This window comes from Colobus angolensis, unplaced genomic scaffold, assembly GCF_000951035.1.
Source record: "Colobus angolensis palliatus isolate OR3802 unplaced genomic scaffold, Cang.pa_1.0 Scaffold376, whole genome shotgun sequence".
In the NCBI taxonomy this organism is placed as follows: Eukaryota; Metazoa; Chordata; class Mammalia; order Primates; family Cercopithecidae; genus Colobus; species Colobus angolensis.
Genome location: NW_012117110.1, coordinates 660,148 through 675,957, shown reverse-complemented (window position 1 = coordinate 675,957; position 15,810 = coordinate 660,148). Strand labels below are relative to the sequence as shown.

General features: G+C 43.3%; 1 protein-coding gene across 4 annotated transcripts in view; it reads left to right on the top strand.

The window, feature by feature from the left end:
- SH3GL3 (SH3-domain GRB2-like 3) overlaps nucleotides 1-15,810 on the top strand; it is a 174,839-nt gene that overhangs the window by 129,626 nt on the left and 29,403 nt on the right. For all 4 annotated transcript variants that reach the window (XR_001003097.1, XM_011953864.1, XM_011953861.1 and 1 more), the window contains exons 6-8: nucleotides 654-812; nucleotides 11,040-11,143; nucleotides 12,710-12,819. Coding sequence is in view for 3 of the 4 variants with exons in the window: in XM_011953864.1 (XP_011809254.1) it covers nucleotides 654-812; nucleotides 11,040-11,143; nucleotides 12,710-12,819 (373 nt within the window). In the remaining variant the exon portion in view is untranslated. The remainder of the gene's footprint in view (nucleotides 1-653; nucleotides 813-11,039; nucleotides 11,144-12,709; nucleotides 12,820-15,810) is intronic.

Sequence of the window (15,810 nt, the reverse complement as noted above, 5' to 3'; positions counted from 1 at the left end):
GAAACCTGCTACGCAAGGCGGCCTGTTCCACGAGTAGACAGTTCTGTTAGATTTTGTTAAAGGGGTTATAATATTGTTTAGAGTTTTTCCCATTTGAGAGGTTGTCTGTGAATCTCTCTCCTATGCATTCATTAACAGCGTTTTATACAACTTATTTCTTGATTGGGAACTTTATGGAGATTCATTAATATTCTAAGGGATTGTAGAAGTTTGTGATTTTATAGTCTACTACTTAGTCAGGAGTTGACAATAGTGCCGAAAGAAATGTTCCTACTATGTTTTGTTTGGTTAACCTGGTTAGAAATTATCTGGACATTAAGAAGGCTGAAGTGAGGGATCGTATAAAGAATGTTGGAAAAGAATATCTGAGCATGGCTACTGCATCTTTATGTTCTATACAGACACTCATTTATTCTGTCACTGATCTGTCCATTCGTTCATTCATTCATTCATTCCACAAATATTCCTTGAGCACCTGAAGTGAGGAGAGCCTCCATCAGGTGCTGAGGTGCTCCCAACAGCAGTGTAAGGTGGGTTCCTGCCCTCTGGAATCTAGGCCGAGAAAAAGCAATGACCATTTTAATAGAAATAATTTTTTTGTGCCAGGTTTTGAATGTAGCGCCTCTCTGAGGGACTCCCTTCTCTTTTTTTAGCATCACCTGAAAAAGCTGGAAGGCCGCCGCCTGGATTACGATTATAAAAAGAAACGAGTAGGTAAGATACCAGACGAAGAAGTCAGACAAGCGGTAGAAAAATTTGAAGAGTCAAAGGAGTTGGCTGAAAGAAGCATGTTTAATTTTTTAGAAAATGATGTAAGTATTTAAACCAAACAGGAGATTTTAATGTAAATGAATGAAACATTGAATATATGACTATGACCAGCATGTTGAAAAGTTCTAAAGCAGGGGTGCCCAATCTTTTGTCTTTCCTGGGCCACACATAAAATACCCTAACAATAGCTGATGAGCTTAAAAAAAAATCACCAAAAAAACTCCGTAATTTTTTTTTTTTTTTTTTTTTTGAGACAGAGTCTTGCTCTGTCACCAGGCTGGAGTGCAGTGGCGTCATCTTGGCTCACTACAACCTCCACCTCCTGGGTTCAAGCAATTCTCATGCCTCAGCCTTCTGAGTAGTCGGGATTACAGCCACGCGCCACCACACCCAGCTGTTTTTCGTTTTTTTAGTAGAGATGGGGTTTCACCATGTTGGCCAGAAGGGTCTCGATCTCCTGACCTAGTGATCTGCCCACCTCGGCCTCTCAAAGTGCTGGGATTAAAGGTGTGAGCCACCACACCTGTCCAATCTCATAACGTTTTAAGAAAGTTTATGAATTTGTGTTGGACCACATTCAAAGCCATCCTGGGCCACAAGTTGGACAAACGTGCTCTAAAGCCTTAGCTGTTATGCAAGTTTCCAGAATTTTCTCCTATGTCCTGCCTCAGAGATTGCTTCAGACATCCAGCAAGCCCTGACTCACATACTTTTTTGGAGACAGGGTCTCACTCTGTTGCCCAGGCTGGAGTACAGTGACATGATTGTGACTCACTGCAGCCTCGACCTCCCAGGCTCAAGTGATCCTCCCACCTCAGCCTCGTGGAGAGCTGGGACCACAGGCATGCCACCAAACCCGGATAATTTTTTGTCAAGATGGGGGTTTTGCCATGTTGCCCAGGCTGGTCATGAACTCTTGGGCTCAAGGCATCTACCTGCCTCACTCAGCCTCCCAAAGTGCTGGGATTACAGGTGTGAACCACCATGCCAGTCCCTGGCTCAGTATCTTAAATCTTGAGGAGTCCTGTTTATCCCAGGATTGCTTCAGAGGTTGTCTGTGAAGATTGTGAAGTAGACTGACTTTTGTATGTGAGGCTATAGCATTTGTGGTTTCACAGGAGAATGAAAAGTCCAGGTCATGTGGTAATTTGCCATTTTGCTAAGACTGAAAAGTACTTGGCAAGGCAGATGTTTAAGGGAGAGCAGCTCTCTTAGCTGGTGGAGGGGGTGGGGGAGAGCTGCTGTCATTCCCCAGCTCTCTGATGCCTTTACCTGTCATAGCCCACATTCAAGACACAAAAGCATGACCTAAATTTTTCAGCTGTTCCGTAGTGGTGCTTGTGGGCTCGGGAATTGTGAAGGTCTTGGATCTTATCCCTCAGAAGTGCCAATCTTCTATTGTACTGTGGTTCCTGCCATTTGCTTTGATTTTATTTGTCCAAGTAAAGTCAAATGAAATGGAATTAAGGAGGACAGTGACTCCTGACCAGGCAACATGCAGCTGGGGGTGGCCTCCCTGCTCGGCCTTGGGTTTAAGGGGCCATTGGCACTTTGACTGCCTGAGTGGAAGAGGTGTCAGCCACCTGCCTCCCTCCTGAGCCCCTGCCCTCAGCCTGGCCTCAGCAATGCCAGGAGCTGTCTCACCCCCAGTGTTAGCATGGGACCTAATTGTTAAGTTTTTAAACCTGTGGGAACAAGTCAGGAGGTTTATTTATCCTCAAGACCATGTTGTACTTATTTAAAGGTACACTGAGGTCTTACTTCTTTTGAGTCAAGTCAAAATGCATTGAGCACCTTTTATTTACCATGGTGATGTGTGGAGGGATTGTGTCCAATACTGACAAGACATTCATCCTGGAGAATGAATTCTCCCAACTGGAGATGCCAATTTGAAATTTCCCATGCCCATTAAACCACTGAGGCCTGAAAAGTACTCTACTGTGTTTCTCCTTTTAATTTTTTTTTAGGGGGGGAAATAGGAGGAGGTGTGACAGTTCGGTATCTCTGTTTTTCTTTAAATATATGAATTTCCTCTTGAAATTGTCCCTAAGCAACAGCCATTTTGTTTTGTTTCAGATTGCCGTATTGTTTTGAAGTCTTTATAAAATGTAATTTGAAGTGTGACATGTACAGATACTCCTTGAGGGGGCCATATGGAATGTTGCCCTGCTGGCTCCAGGCCCATTCATGGCTTAAACTCTGAGATTGTGTCTTGTGTCAGATGTGCCGTCTGACCCATTTGTGCTGTTCATTACCTTCATGCGGGAACCACGATGATGAGCTTTTGCAAAGTGCTCCATGAGGGAATCCTGTCTCAGCCACGTCGGCCTTAGCAGTTGACTCAAGAGACCTCAGTTTTCCCCCTCAGTGTCAGTCAAAAGTCAAAAAGATCCCTTCATTATAAAAGCTCAATCATTTGTCCATGTTTTGACAGTGACACGTATTCTGTCTGTCACAAATGAGTTAAGCCCTCCCACCCTGCCCCGGCAGAAGTAAGAGCTGGTTCCTAGCCCAAGCTCCTCAGGGGTCCTAGTGCTGGCCTTGCTCCGGCCTGGTTGTCATGTTTCCTCCAAGGCTTCCTGTGGGAAATTGACCTGCGAGTGAGTGGAGGTTTCCCCTGTTCAGCTCTGGGGAGTCGGGGCTGCTTCCTCAGCCTGGATCCTGGGGTCTTCACCTTCACAAGGAGGGGTTTTCTGGCTTCTACTTCTGCCATTGAGGTGGGAGGAGACCAGTGTTATGAAATGGAGAGCGACCGCCCAGGCTGCCTGGAAACTAGGCTCTTTCCTTCCTCCCTTCTCCCTCCCTCCTGCTGTCTGTAGCTGCAGTGGCTACTAGTTGTGCCCTGGCTGCTGGTTCTTGGGGTAATGGTGGCGATAGTGATGGTGATAATGACGATGACAATGACAAGAGCTACCATTCACTGACACCCCATGATAAAGAGGCTAAGGGGGTGCTGTTGATGGTCCCTGTCATGGCGCCCTTGTGTTTACCTTTTCCCCTACCCAGGTTTATAGCTGTGGAGACTCAGAAGTGATTGTGTAGGCTTCAGAAGCCCATCTTACTCTCTTCTTGGGGTCAGCAGCATTAGATCAGAGGGCACCACCTCAGCCTTTCCCATGTCAGTGTGTCTGTGCCATAGCCAGGTGGTCTGACCGTCCTCTCCTATTGACTAGGCAAGGTAGAGAAAAATCTCCTCCGGGTCACTCCTTGGACCTGACGTGCAAATGCCAATACTGCCTGGTGCTTGGGGATAAACAGAGAATGTGACTTGCTGGGAGAAAGACAAAATGCCAGTACATGGTGGATGGGGCATACTTGAATCCTTGGCCCTGTGTTTGGTCCATCTCCAACAACCAAGCCAGAGCTGGTGGCTCTGCAGCCCATGGGACTCTGGCTTCCTGCTCCCTCTGAGTCACCACCTGCACGTCCAACCTTGGTCACTCAACCTCTTGTTGCCATGTTGCTTCCTTTCCTGGTGGGGAAGTCCTGCATGAGGAGCTGTGCTTCAGGATGGCTGGGGAGGGCTGGATTTCCTGGCAGAAACTAAAGATGGCTGGGACCTGTTCTAATCGCCATGTCAAACACAGTGGGTCTTCGGGTGTTGCTGCCTGATGGATTGGATGGTGTTTCCACCTGATCTGGTACCTGCTGGAGACAAGGTGCACAAACTGTCAAATAAGTGGCTGCAAGGGAAGCCTGGTGGCAGGCAGCGGAGGCCCTGACACTTCCTCCAGACACAAGTAGAACATGCTTCTGTTACTGTGGGGATGTCACAGTATCAGATATCTGTGGGGATATCAGTCACAGCCATTCACCCTTTGGATTCTGACCAATGGAGGAAGTGACAAAAAAGCCAGATTGGAATCAAGGGACATCTCTTTAACTGATGAGAACACTTGAAAGTTGTAAAATACAGACCTCCTGGTCAACTTTGCTGAAGGACATGGCCTGGGCCTAAAGTCCCAATGACACTTTCTCCTCCTTGCACCTTCTTTGGTGGATGACAGCCAGCTCCAGGGGAGAGCCAGCCTGTCTCACCACCTAGACACAGCCTGAGACGCTGAAGCTAGGTGAGTGGGAGCCTCGCTGGCCACAACCCTGCAGAGCCAGGGACTGAGGCAGAGCAACCCATCCTACTAACTAGGGAGCATCCCCAGCCTCATCCATGAGAGGAGGAGGAAGAGGAGGAGGGCCTGGTGAGAGGACTTAGAAGCATTCACTCCAAAGAAAAAGTGAATAAGCAGAGAAAAGCGAATGAAGGGAAATCCTCTGAGATGGGTGTGCTTGGTGCTCTGGTGCTACCTGCCCATCTCTGTTTGGCACTGACAATTCAAAGACCAAAATCTCACCCTGGGGGAAGAGCTGGTGCCTTCTCTAGCTCTCATATCTCTTCGTCCTGCCTTAGACACAATAAAAGCTTCACTGGGGAATGCCTCAAAAGAAACTGTTTGCCAAAGCTCTGTCTGATGTGAGGAGAACCCTAACTGGAGTTAACAGACTTGGTCTTTCCTGGGTCTCCAGATGTAATACTTCCTAGGGTTTTCTGGCCAACAAGCCATTTGCAGGGATTTCCAGGGTGTTGTCTTTCATCTGTCCTCACCTTTGCATTCTCCCAACTGAGAAACAAACCAGGGGAGCCACATAGGATCATATGCCAGCCCCTTGGTCAGAGAGCAGGGCTCTCTAGAAAGCCATGTTGGAAGGGGCAGCTTGGGCCTGGGCCCACAGTAGAAGTCCAGTGAGCTATTCCTGGCCTGAAGTCTAGACCTTGGAGCCCCTGCAGGGAGAGCGGGTGCAGAGACCACAAAGCCAAATGACACACGATCTTGTGGCCACTTCACAAACCCACTTTCTTGAGAAATCCGGAGCCCACAGCCAGGCCCCTACTGCCTTTCCTTGCAGTGGCCAGATACTCTGGTTATTAGGGCCAAGTGGGTGCCACTCCTGCAATCTCACCAGTTGGATGAATCACCAAAGGAAGGGGAGGTGGAGAGATATGATGTGCTCACTCTAACATTCCTAAGCAGAAGTTGTATCTATTTTCTTACCTATTTTTGGCAGAACTGGGAATGGGAGAATGAAGAAGAGTCTCCTTTGGCCCCACACTGTAGCCTTTGGTTGTGTTGTGAGTGGCAGCTGGATTGGAGATATTGAGCATTTCTTCACATTTTGCCTGAGGCTGAGCAGCGTCATTATTCTATAGGCAGTGATGCAAGCCAGGAGGTGTTTTGGTTCTCCAACTTTCCAGGGATCCAGGTGGGGCAGTCCCATGACTAATTTCTCCTCCAGGCCAAGTTGGGCCTGGCAGGGTCCTGAGAGGTACCCAGGGCAGCCCTGCTCTTGGAGAAAAGTGTGGGAAAGTCAGCAGACTGGTTACCAGCCTTCATTGCCATTTCTTGGGAACGGTATATCACCCATAGGTTTGTTAACACACTGTCACCTCTTCTGTCTTTGCAGAGAAGAAGTTCCTCACAACTTACCATTAGCAAATGTAGGTCTTTGACATTAGCAGAAATCAGAGATTATTCCATAGAAGATGCTTATTTCAGTCCAGTAAGTAAAGGCACCTGCAGTACTGGCTCTCTTGGTATACATTCCCCAGCTACAGGACCCTCCCTCCATCCATGGGTTTAGACCCATGGAATTACTAGATTCCAGATTCCTGGGGTCTTTCCATTGGTCTAGGGTAGCATTTTCCAAAATCCATCCCATGGAATGTTAGTGTGTTTTGCATTAATAATGTCTCTGTGGTCAAATACATTTGGGAAACCCTGGGTTAAATAAAACTAAACAGTTTCTTTATCACAAGACTTTTCGGAGTCTTTATTTGATAGTAAGAAAGATTAATCTCTAAGCAGTTCCTAAGAGAAAATACAGTTGGCAGTTTACCAAACTTATTTGACCACAGAAATCTGTCGCATTATTATATTATTACTAATGTTTCAGAGACTGTAATGTGTGGAATAAGATGCATTAGGAGGTACTGAACTCATAGAAAGCATACCCAGCAAGGAGTGAGATACCTGAATTCTGTTTCCGGTTTTGCTTCTGCTAAGCCTCTGGGAAAATCATTTCACCTGACTGGTATCAGGTAAATTAACAACTGCATTTGAGAAATTCTTTAAAAGGACAAAGTGGAGAATAAAAGTGTAAGGGATTATTATCCATATTATTAATTTAATTGCCTTACTCAAACTTTCTCAGAAACTCTGAATAAAGGCTTTTGCCCCATTGGAAAATGCATCTGTTTATAACCAGACTGCAAAATTCATGAGAAATTTTCCATCGCTTCTCTGAGGAATCCACAGAGAGTGGAGGTCTTTGATATGACAGAGCAAGAAATTACTGGTATTATTACACTGTAAATTGAAGATGACCTGTATGGGAAATGTGCCTTTTCAGTTGCTAAAGAGAATGACTTGTCATCTTTTGAAGATGTATACTTCTTTATTCATGTTTGCCAAGCACACTTGCAGACCCCAGGTGTATGGACAGGCATCAGCTGCTCACATCACAGTTCTCTCTCTGTCCTCGCCATGGGCTTCAGGGTGTGCTACTCTCTGCTTACTCATCCGACTGCTCACCAAGTCCCCTGGTAAGTGATTGCTAAAGGGTCAGAGGAGGAGGATTCCCAGCCCTGCTCCCTCTGGCCACCCCAGTTTCCATAGTCCTCTTGCAGAGTTGACCTAAGACAGTCTTTGTTACAATATGCAGTCCTTTGAGCCATTCTTCCTTTGGGTACAGCCTAAGTAAGCCCTTTGCAGTTGGCCCTCAAGGCCAGGCTAATGGCTCAGATCTTATGCAAGTGTCCCTGAGGTTTCCACAACTCCTAGAAACTTCTAGTATCCTTAGTCCACTGTAGTTGGGGACATCTATTCTCTGTTTCCATCCTCAGGACTAAAGTACTCCCAACGACCATATATGCTGCTAATTATCCATTAGTTTCCAGCTAAAGAGAGGTTTGGAATGAAATGTATCCACAGGGGACACATGTGTGTCACTTGTGGATTGTACATTGTGTGTAGTCTGCCATGGGAGATAAATTGAGTTAATTCCTGTTTTGGGGTTATCCCTCAGAAGAGAGTGAGGCGCCCTGGGATACAGCCAAGCCAACAATGAAGTCCCCAGGCCCAGTCATGATGGGTCCATTACCCCCTGAGTTTGGTTCCTATGTGTCTCCAGGCAACAACTCCCATCACCATGAATGGGGGACCCTGGGCAGCACTAATCTCTTTGTTAGGTTTTTGCGTAGTTTGAGGATGGGCTAAAATAGCTCTGTATCAGTTTCCTATTGGGGCCATAACAAATGACCACAAACTGTAGCTTAAAGCAGCACACATTTATTGTCTTCCAGCCTAGAGTCCTAAAATAAAGGTGTGGGTAGGGCCACGTTTGTTCTGGAGGCTCTGGAGGAAGAAGCTGCTTCTTTGCCTTTTCCAGCTTCTACAGGCCACCTGCATTTCTTGGCTCATTCTTTGCTTCCTCCCTCTTCACAGCCAGTGGCACAGCATCTTCACATACCTCGTTCTGACCTCTGCTTCCATTGTCACATCTTCTCTGACCTTGGCACTCCTGTCTCCCTCTTAAAGGACCTCATGATTACGTTGAGCCATTCAGACATTCCAAAATAATCTCCTCATGTTAAGATCTTTAACTTAAATCATAACTGCAAAGTCCCTTTTGCTATGTGAAGTAACACATTTGCAGGTTTGGGGAATTAAGATTTGGACATCTTTTCAGGCTCCGTGATTCTGTATACCTCAGGCCCCCTCTGATTTTATGGTTCTGTGCATCTCCCAGGTAGCTTCACAGCCCTCACTTCACACATTTGTCAGCCACTGAGGCCTGTGCCTCCTGGACCTTTAACCTACGTGGAAGTCTGCTTGCATTATGAGTTTCTCACTTCAAACATCAGCTGAGTGTGAGCCCATCTGTAGGAGCTAGAGTGCTTCACTTTCAGAAAAGGGAGTGGATTCGCTGGAAATCCAGTTCCTTGGCATATATTATGTGAACATTTTCATGGGTGAGGTCACACTTTGCTCTGAATAGATGGCACCAGCAAAGTGTCAGCCCAGGTCTCAACCCAGAAGTGGAATTAAGCCTTTCTTCCCATCCCAGGTGACTTTCGCTGATTCAACAGATGGACTGCTAAAATTCCAACAATGGAAGAAATGTTTTACCTTTTGGTCAGGTTTTGGCTCTTGCTAGGCCTGAGTTTATTGCTTTATCTTGGTTCTGCCTGTCTAGGTATTTATTTCTAATCGTTGTTTGGGAAGCTCAATCCGCCTGTGTTGGTCCCCATGGTCCCCAGCACACAGCTCAATGCTCATGATCTGGGGGACAGCTGGAAGCTTCCATTTTTTTCAAGGAGGAAAATAATCTACTCGTAGCATACCTGGTCTTCACAGTTAACAAGAGACTTACAGCCTAGTAGCCACCCCTTCAGGACTTGTACTGAGCACCTACTAGGTGCAGGCATTGGGCAGTGCTGCCATTGTTTCCCAAGGTTTAAGGGCTTTCAGGATTCATTTCCTTCCCAGAGTCAGCCACCCAATGAGCAGTTACGAATGCATCTCTAGATTACATCACCTTGTGTTTTAGCCACGACAGAGAGGATAGCTGGTAATCCCTTTGCCCCCTTCCCGTTCCCCAACCCCAAATATGTTTCAAGAAATACTCATTTCGTTATCTTTCACAATTTCTTCAAAAATTATAAAATACAAGCATTTTATAAAGTGGGTAATAAGACAGGACAAATAAATTTTACTAAAAGCAGAGAGGCATGGCATAGATTTTACCAAGCACACCACTCTAGCACTGTAAGGAAGAAAAATTGTTTCTATAATAAATTCTACTCTGATTGTGCTAGGCCATGGCCTTGGACTTATTTAAAAGTATGTGTAAAAGCCAAAGACATGAAATTTAAGAAATCCTTAGGATTTGGTAGGGTCCAGGCTGTCTTTGTTTTGTTTATTGAGATTTTGGAAATTTAAGGCTAGGCTTGTTGCTTTTCCAGCCACAGAGCATGGTAAAGTAAATGAAACTCGACAGGATTTCATTGTTCGGATGCTGATCGCAGCTTGGCACACATGGAGTTCCATGTATACCTTACATGCATATTGAGCCCGTGTTTAAAATAGTGTAAGTGGGTAAGAAAAATTTAAGTACAGGCAACTAAAGAATGATTTGCAACTACAAATGAAAGTAGCTTGGATCTTTGAAGGCTGACAAGTCCATGATTGGTTAGGCAGGGTGAGATTGTATGAATGAATCAGCAGGCAGACTTTGCCCTAAAGCTGAGTAGAAAATGAAGTATGGAAATGATTCATAGGCTTTGGGGAAACCTGCGAGGTGTAGGATTGATTTTGATTTGTGTCTTTGTCCAGCTCTATAGTTGATTGGATTCTTGCTGGGGGAGGCCCATCACCTCAACCCTCTGGGGCTTGCCTCTGGGGCTTCCAGAAATAAGCTTAATCTCTTTCCTGTAGCAGCCCCTCAGACACGTGGGGGAGCAGGAAAGCTCTCAGGCCTTCCTCAGTTTGCTCTTCCTCAAATTATACAGCCGCATATCATCCAGGTTTTTATTATAAGACACAGCTTTAAAAAATTCATTGTAAGTCATTAATTTCATGAATGTCTTGATTTGTGAGAAACAGAGATGCCAGTGTCTTTATAGTTCATTCCCTTTAGCTCTATGTTTCAGGGAAAATATGTTGAGTGGATAGCAACAAAAAGCATATAGGGGACAGGGAAATCTTTGCCCCCATTCACATGTTGCTCCCAGCCCCCTTTCTTATCTGTTTCATTTACAGTTCTTAACTGTTTAATTTACTCAATGTCTTGATTTGGCTTAGCTAGAAAGTGCGTGTAGAGACACTTGACTAAGTAGGCAGTTCCTTTGCTAAATGTTGGCTTCATTTATAACTGGAAGAGCTTTATCTCTCTGTTTTCAGATCCATGAGCTTTATAGCATAGAAAATCTCCTGAGAAAAATCATCATCTAATTGGAAAAGCAGGCATTTTATTGAGTTAAATCAAATTCATAATCACAAATAAATTTGAACATGTTTTTCCAGCATTTATAGCTCCATGCCATGACCTGTATGATTATTATACAGAGCTCCTAGATGAAATTAAATGAAATGGACCAGAGCCGAGGCAGACGCTGGCCTTCCCTGCAAAGCTGGGTCTTTGTTGCTGGTCTCCTCTCTCTCTGGACATTACACAGGTTCTGGCCTCCATGGAGTAATTTTCCACTTCTGCTGCAGGTAGAACAAGTCAGCCAGTTGGCTGTGTTCATAGAGGCAGCATTAGACTATCACAAACAGTCCACAGAGATTCTGCAGGAGCTGCAGAGCAAGCTACAGATGCGGTAAGCGCCTCCACGTTTCTTACAAGCCAAGGGCTGCGGAGGTAACATCTGTTGAAATCCATGTGTCTGTCTCTCCATCTCTCCATCTCCCCTTTCCCCCACCTCATTCTGTTCTGAATTTTCTTTCACTGGCTTTCATGGTTGGATGTGGGATGGGACTGAGATAATAAGTACTGGCTTTGGCCAATAGGGTAGAACTGGGAAAAGGGACCTGGCAGCTTTTCTCTTTTTTTCTTTTCATTAAATCCCTTTTTTGGTGACCTGTGTTTAGGGCAACTAACCAAAGTTGCTCTCCCACCTGGGACATCAACCCCTACAAAACTACCCTGGCTTCATTGCTGATTTGATGAGAGTTTAGCTCTCTATTCACAAAGAGATGGAAAACATCCAGAGCTATGGAAAAAAGTGAGATGCTCTATGGAAAATATGTAAATATCTGTTTTTTTAAAAAAGATAGTGTTTTCACTTCACCAGTACAAATTTCAGGCTATGTTCATATTATTGACTGGTATTGAAAGAGTCAAAATATTGACAAATTTCAGGCTCTGTTCATAATATTGACAGGTATTAAAAGAGTCAAAAATATCTTCTGAACAATCAAAGAAAGGTTTCTGTGTTCCTTGTGACTTTAATGATAGATGTAGTCTATACTTTTCTGAAAATTAGTAATATCATATATAGTTTGCATGGCAACCCTACTTATTAGAATATTGGGTTAAAAATACCCTGTTTTTAAACTAGATTTGATAACAGAAAATTGTTTTACACAGGATTATGGTAATGCATAAATTTCGAGGGATTTTTACTTAAATCAATGACACAGTTACACAGGGAAGACAAAGATGTGTTAAGTCCCTGAAACATCCACTTCTGCAGGCAGATAGTTTACCTGTTACTCACAGGAGTGCATTTTCATAATTCTATTGTAATCTATAAGAGTAGAGTGAGGGAGAAGGCAGCTTCCATCACTGGATGCTGGCCGCGTCCCAGGCACTTGCTGGATGCCTCAGAGACTTGATGAAGAAAATTAGTCTTTTTTTTTTGAGATGAAGTCGTGCTCTGTTGCTCAGGCTGGAGTTCTGTGGTACGATCTCAACTCACTGCAACCTCCGCTCACTGCAACCTCTGCCTTCCGGGTTCAAGATATTCTCCTGCCTAAGCCTCCCAAGTAGCTGGGATTACAGGCGCCCACCACCATGCCTGGCTAATTTTTGTATTTTTAGTTTCACCATGTTGGCCAGACTGGTCTTGAACTCCTGACCTCAGGTAATCTGCCTGCCTTGGCCTCCCAAAGTGCTGGGATTACAGGCATGAGCCACCATGCCTGGCCCAATTAGTCTTCTTCAAGATGAATTTCACTCACAAGCTCAAATAGAGAGTTGAAAAGCTACATTTGTGATATCACCTCCATCACTTTCGGCTACTCAAGAGTCAATGTGTAAAAATCGTCCCTTTCATGACCACTGGCTGTAACCTAAGTTCCTATACTCCACAAGGCAGAGAGAATGTGTGTTTGGAAAACTTTCAACATCAGATGTCTGGCTCATCTTACGATGTGTGTTACAGGATATCAGCTACATCCAATGTCCCCAGACGAGAATACAAGCCAAGGCCTGTGAAAAGGAGTGCTAGTGAGCTCAATGGGGTTTCCACCACCTCTGTAGCGAAGACGACAGGTAAGTTTACCATTCTAATATGCTAAGTGTGCCTTTAGTAAAGCACTTCTAGAAACACTTATTTACACTTGTTTCTGGGTTAGTGAATACACACAGACCCTGGATATCTTTCTTTGGTTGTTTAGTAAGTTCCCTTTTCCCCTAAAAGTGCCTCTTTTTTTCTGTTCCCTGGGGAAGAATTCTATCACTTATATAATATGGCATTTAGAACCTTGGCCATAGAACCATTATTGCTGCATCATCCTTTATTTTTTTAACTCTTTGAAAATATTTTCTTAATTTATTTTTAAGTTGAAATTAGCATTTTTGAGCAACTGTTATATGCTAGATACTATCTTAAGTGCTGCATCATTATTTTTTATTAAGTGACGCAAATGTGTCTTTTAGTAAAATAATCAAACAAAAAAATTGGTAAAATAATCACACAGAAAATAGATTTAATGGTGTAAGTCATTCTATAGTCTCTTGTGATTACCCACACTATCCCAGTTCACTTCCTAGATGTAGCCACTGTTAAAAATTTGGTATAACTATTATCATATCTCTTGATGTACATAGATATACACATAAATACAGCGCTTTGGATTTTTTTCTGTTTTTTCTTTTTTTCTTTTTTGAGACAAGATCACCAGGCTGTAGTGCAATGGCATGAACATGGCTCAGTGCAGCCTTGACCTCCTGGGCTCAGGTAATCCTCCTGACTCAGCCTCCCGTGTAGCTGGAACTACAGGCGTATGTGACCCCGCCAGGCTAATTTTTTTATTTTTTGTAGAGACAAGGTCTCACTTTGTTGCCCAGGCTGGTCTGCAACTCCTGGGCTCAAGCAATCCTTCCGCCTCAGCCTTCTGAAGTGCTGGGATTACAGGCATGAGCCACTGTACCCAGCCTTTTTGCTGTTTTTTAAATGCGAGATTATACTAGGCATATTGTTCGGCAGTTTTCTTTTCAAAATGTATCACTGTTTCTTGGAGTTATTTCCATATCATGCATATAGATCTATCCCACTGTTTTAACAGCTTCATAGTTTTCTGTTATACCATTTTCCTATTAGTGGACATTAAGGTTTTTTCCAGTTATTTGCTACAGTGAGTATCCTTTATCCACTGTGCTGGCTACACTACTATTAAAGCACGAACACCTGCTTCTCCACACCCATGCCAGTAGACTTCCATTTCTGCCAAGCACTCTTGAGAGACAAATGGTATCCATTCTTAATTTGCATTTCCATGATTATTAGTGAGGGTGAACTTTCTTTTTTGTATTTTAATTTGTATTTCCTTGTGTCTGAATTGTCTGTTTACGTCATTTATTTGTGGTTTTTGGGGGTAGTTTGCTTTGTCTTGTTGTTTTATAGGAGTTCTTTCCATATGGGGATATTAATAATTTTTTTCCCAGTTTGTCATTTATCTTTAAACTTTGCTTATGGAGTGCCTTGTCTCTTTGTTGCTTTTGCTGTTGTTTGCTTTGTTTAGTTTTGCTTCCAGTATACAGAAGCTTTTATTTTGATGTAGTCAAATGTATCTATCTTTTGCTTACGACTTTTACATTTTGTGCCCTGTCATGATTACATTTTGTGCCCTGTTGTGAAAAGTCTTCCTATCCCTGGAGTTATTCTTCTATAGTTTTCTACTACTTTTTAATAATCTTTTCTTAATATTTAGATCTTTATCGTGAGGATTTATTTTTGTAAATGAAAAGAAATTCCCAAACTATATTTCAGAGTTGTGCTACTGTTTCACATCCCCACCAGCAATGCATTAGTGATCCAGTTTCTCCACATCTCTGCCAGCGTTTGGTGTTGTCACTATTTTTTATTTTAGCCACTTTGGTAGGTGTGTAGTGAATCTTACTGTGGGTTTAATTTGCATTTCCTTGGTGACTAATGATGTTGAATATCTTTTCATGTGTTTATTTGCCATCTGTGTATCCTCTTTGGTGAAATGTTTCTTCATGTCTTTTGTCCATTTTCTAATTGGATTGTTTACATTTTTACTGTTGAGTCTTGAGAATGCTTGATTTATTCTAAATACAAGTTCTTTCTATATATGTGATTTGCAAATATACTCTCTCTGTAGCTTATCTTTTTATCCTTTTAACAGGGTCTTTCACAGATCAAAAGTTTTAATTCTTATGAAGTCCAGTGTATTCATTTTTACTTTTATAGATTGTGTGAAGTCTAGGAATTCTCTGCCTACCCTAAATACTAAAGATTTTCTTCTATTTGCTTTCCTTTTTTTTTTTGAGACAGTGTGTCTCACTCTGTAGCCCAGGCTGGAGTAGAGTGGCGCAATCTCAGCTCACTGCAACCTCCGCGTCCCAGGTTCAAGCGATTCTCCTACCTCAGCCTCCCGAGTAGCTAGGACTACAGGCGCACACCACAATGCCCAGCTAATTTTTGTATTTTTAGTAGAGACGGGGTTTTGCTATGTTGGCTGGGCTGGTCTCGAACTCCTGACCTCAAATGATCTGGCTGCCTCAGCCTCCCAAAGTGCTGGGATTACAGGTGTTGAGCTACCATGCCCGGCCTCTCCTATGTTTTTTCTTAAGTCTGTGATCCAGGTTGTGTTAATTTTTGTATAAATATGAGACTTAAGTTGAGATTCATTTATTTTGCCTAGGGGTGTCCAATTGCCCTTTCAAACAGACATTGCTCATATAAGCTGCACAGTGTGAATTTTCTTCCATCCCTATTGCTATCTTTAAAGGTTTTTTTTTCATTTTAAAACAAAAATTATCAGAGTAATATGTATATGTAGTTTAAAAAGAAAATGATAATATGCGTATGTGGTTTTAAAAATGCAAATGTAGTTACCTCTACCTCTGTGTGAAAACATGGGCAGGCCCCATGAATTTTCTCATTAGTAAAACTATAAATTATCAGAATATACGTGTATACATTTTTTAAAAAAAACATGGTGCAAGGTTTTTTGTGAGAAACGGTAGTTTCCTCTTCAACTCCTTTCCCAGTGCTTATTTTCTGCTCTCAGAGGA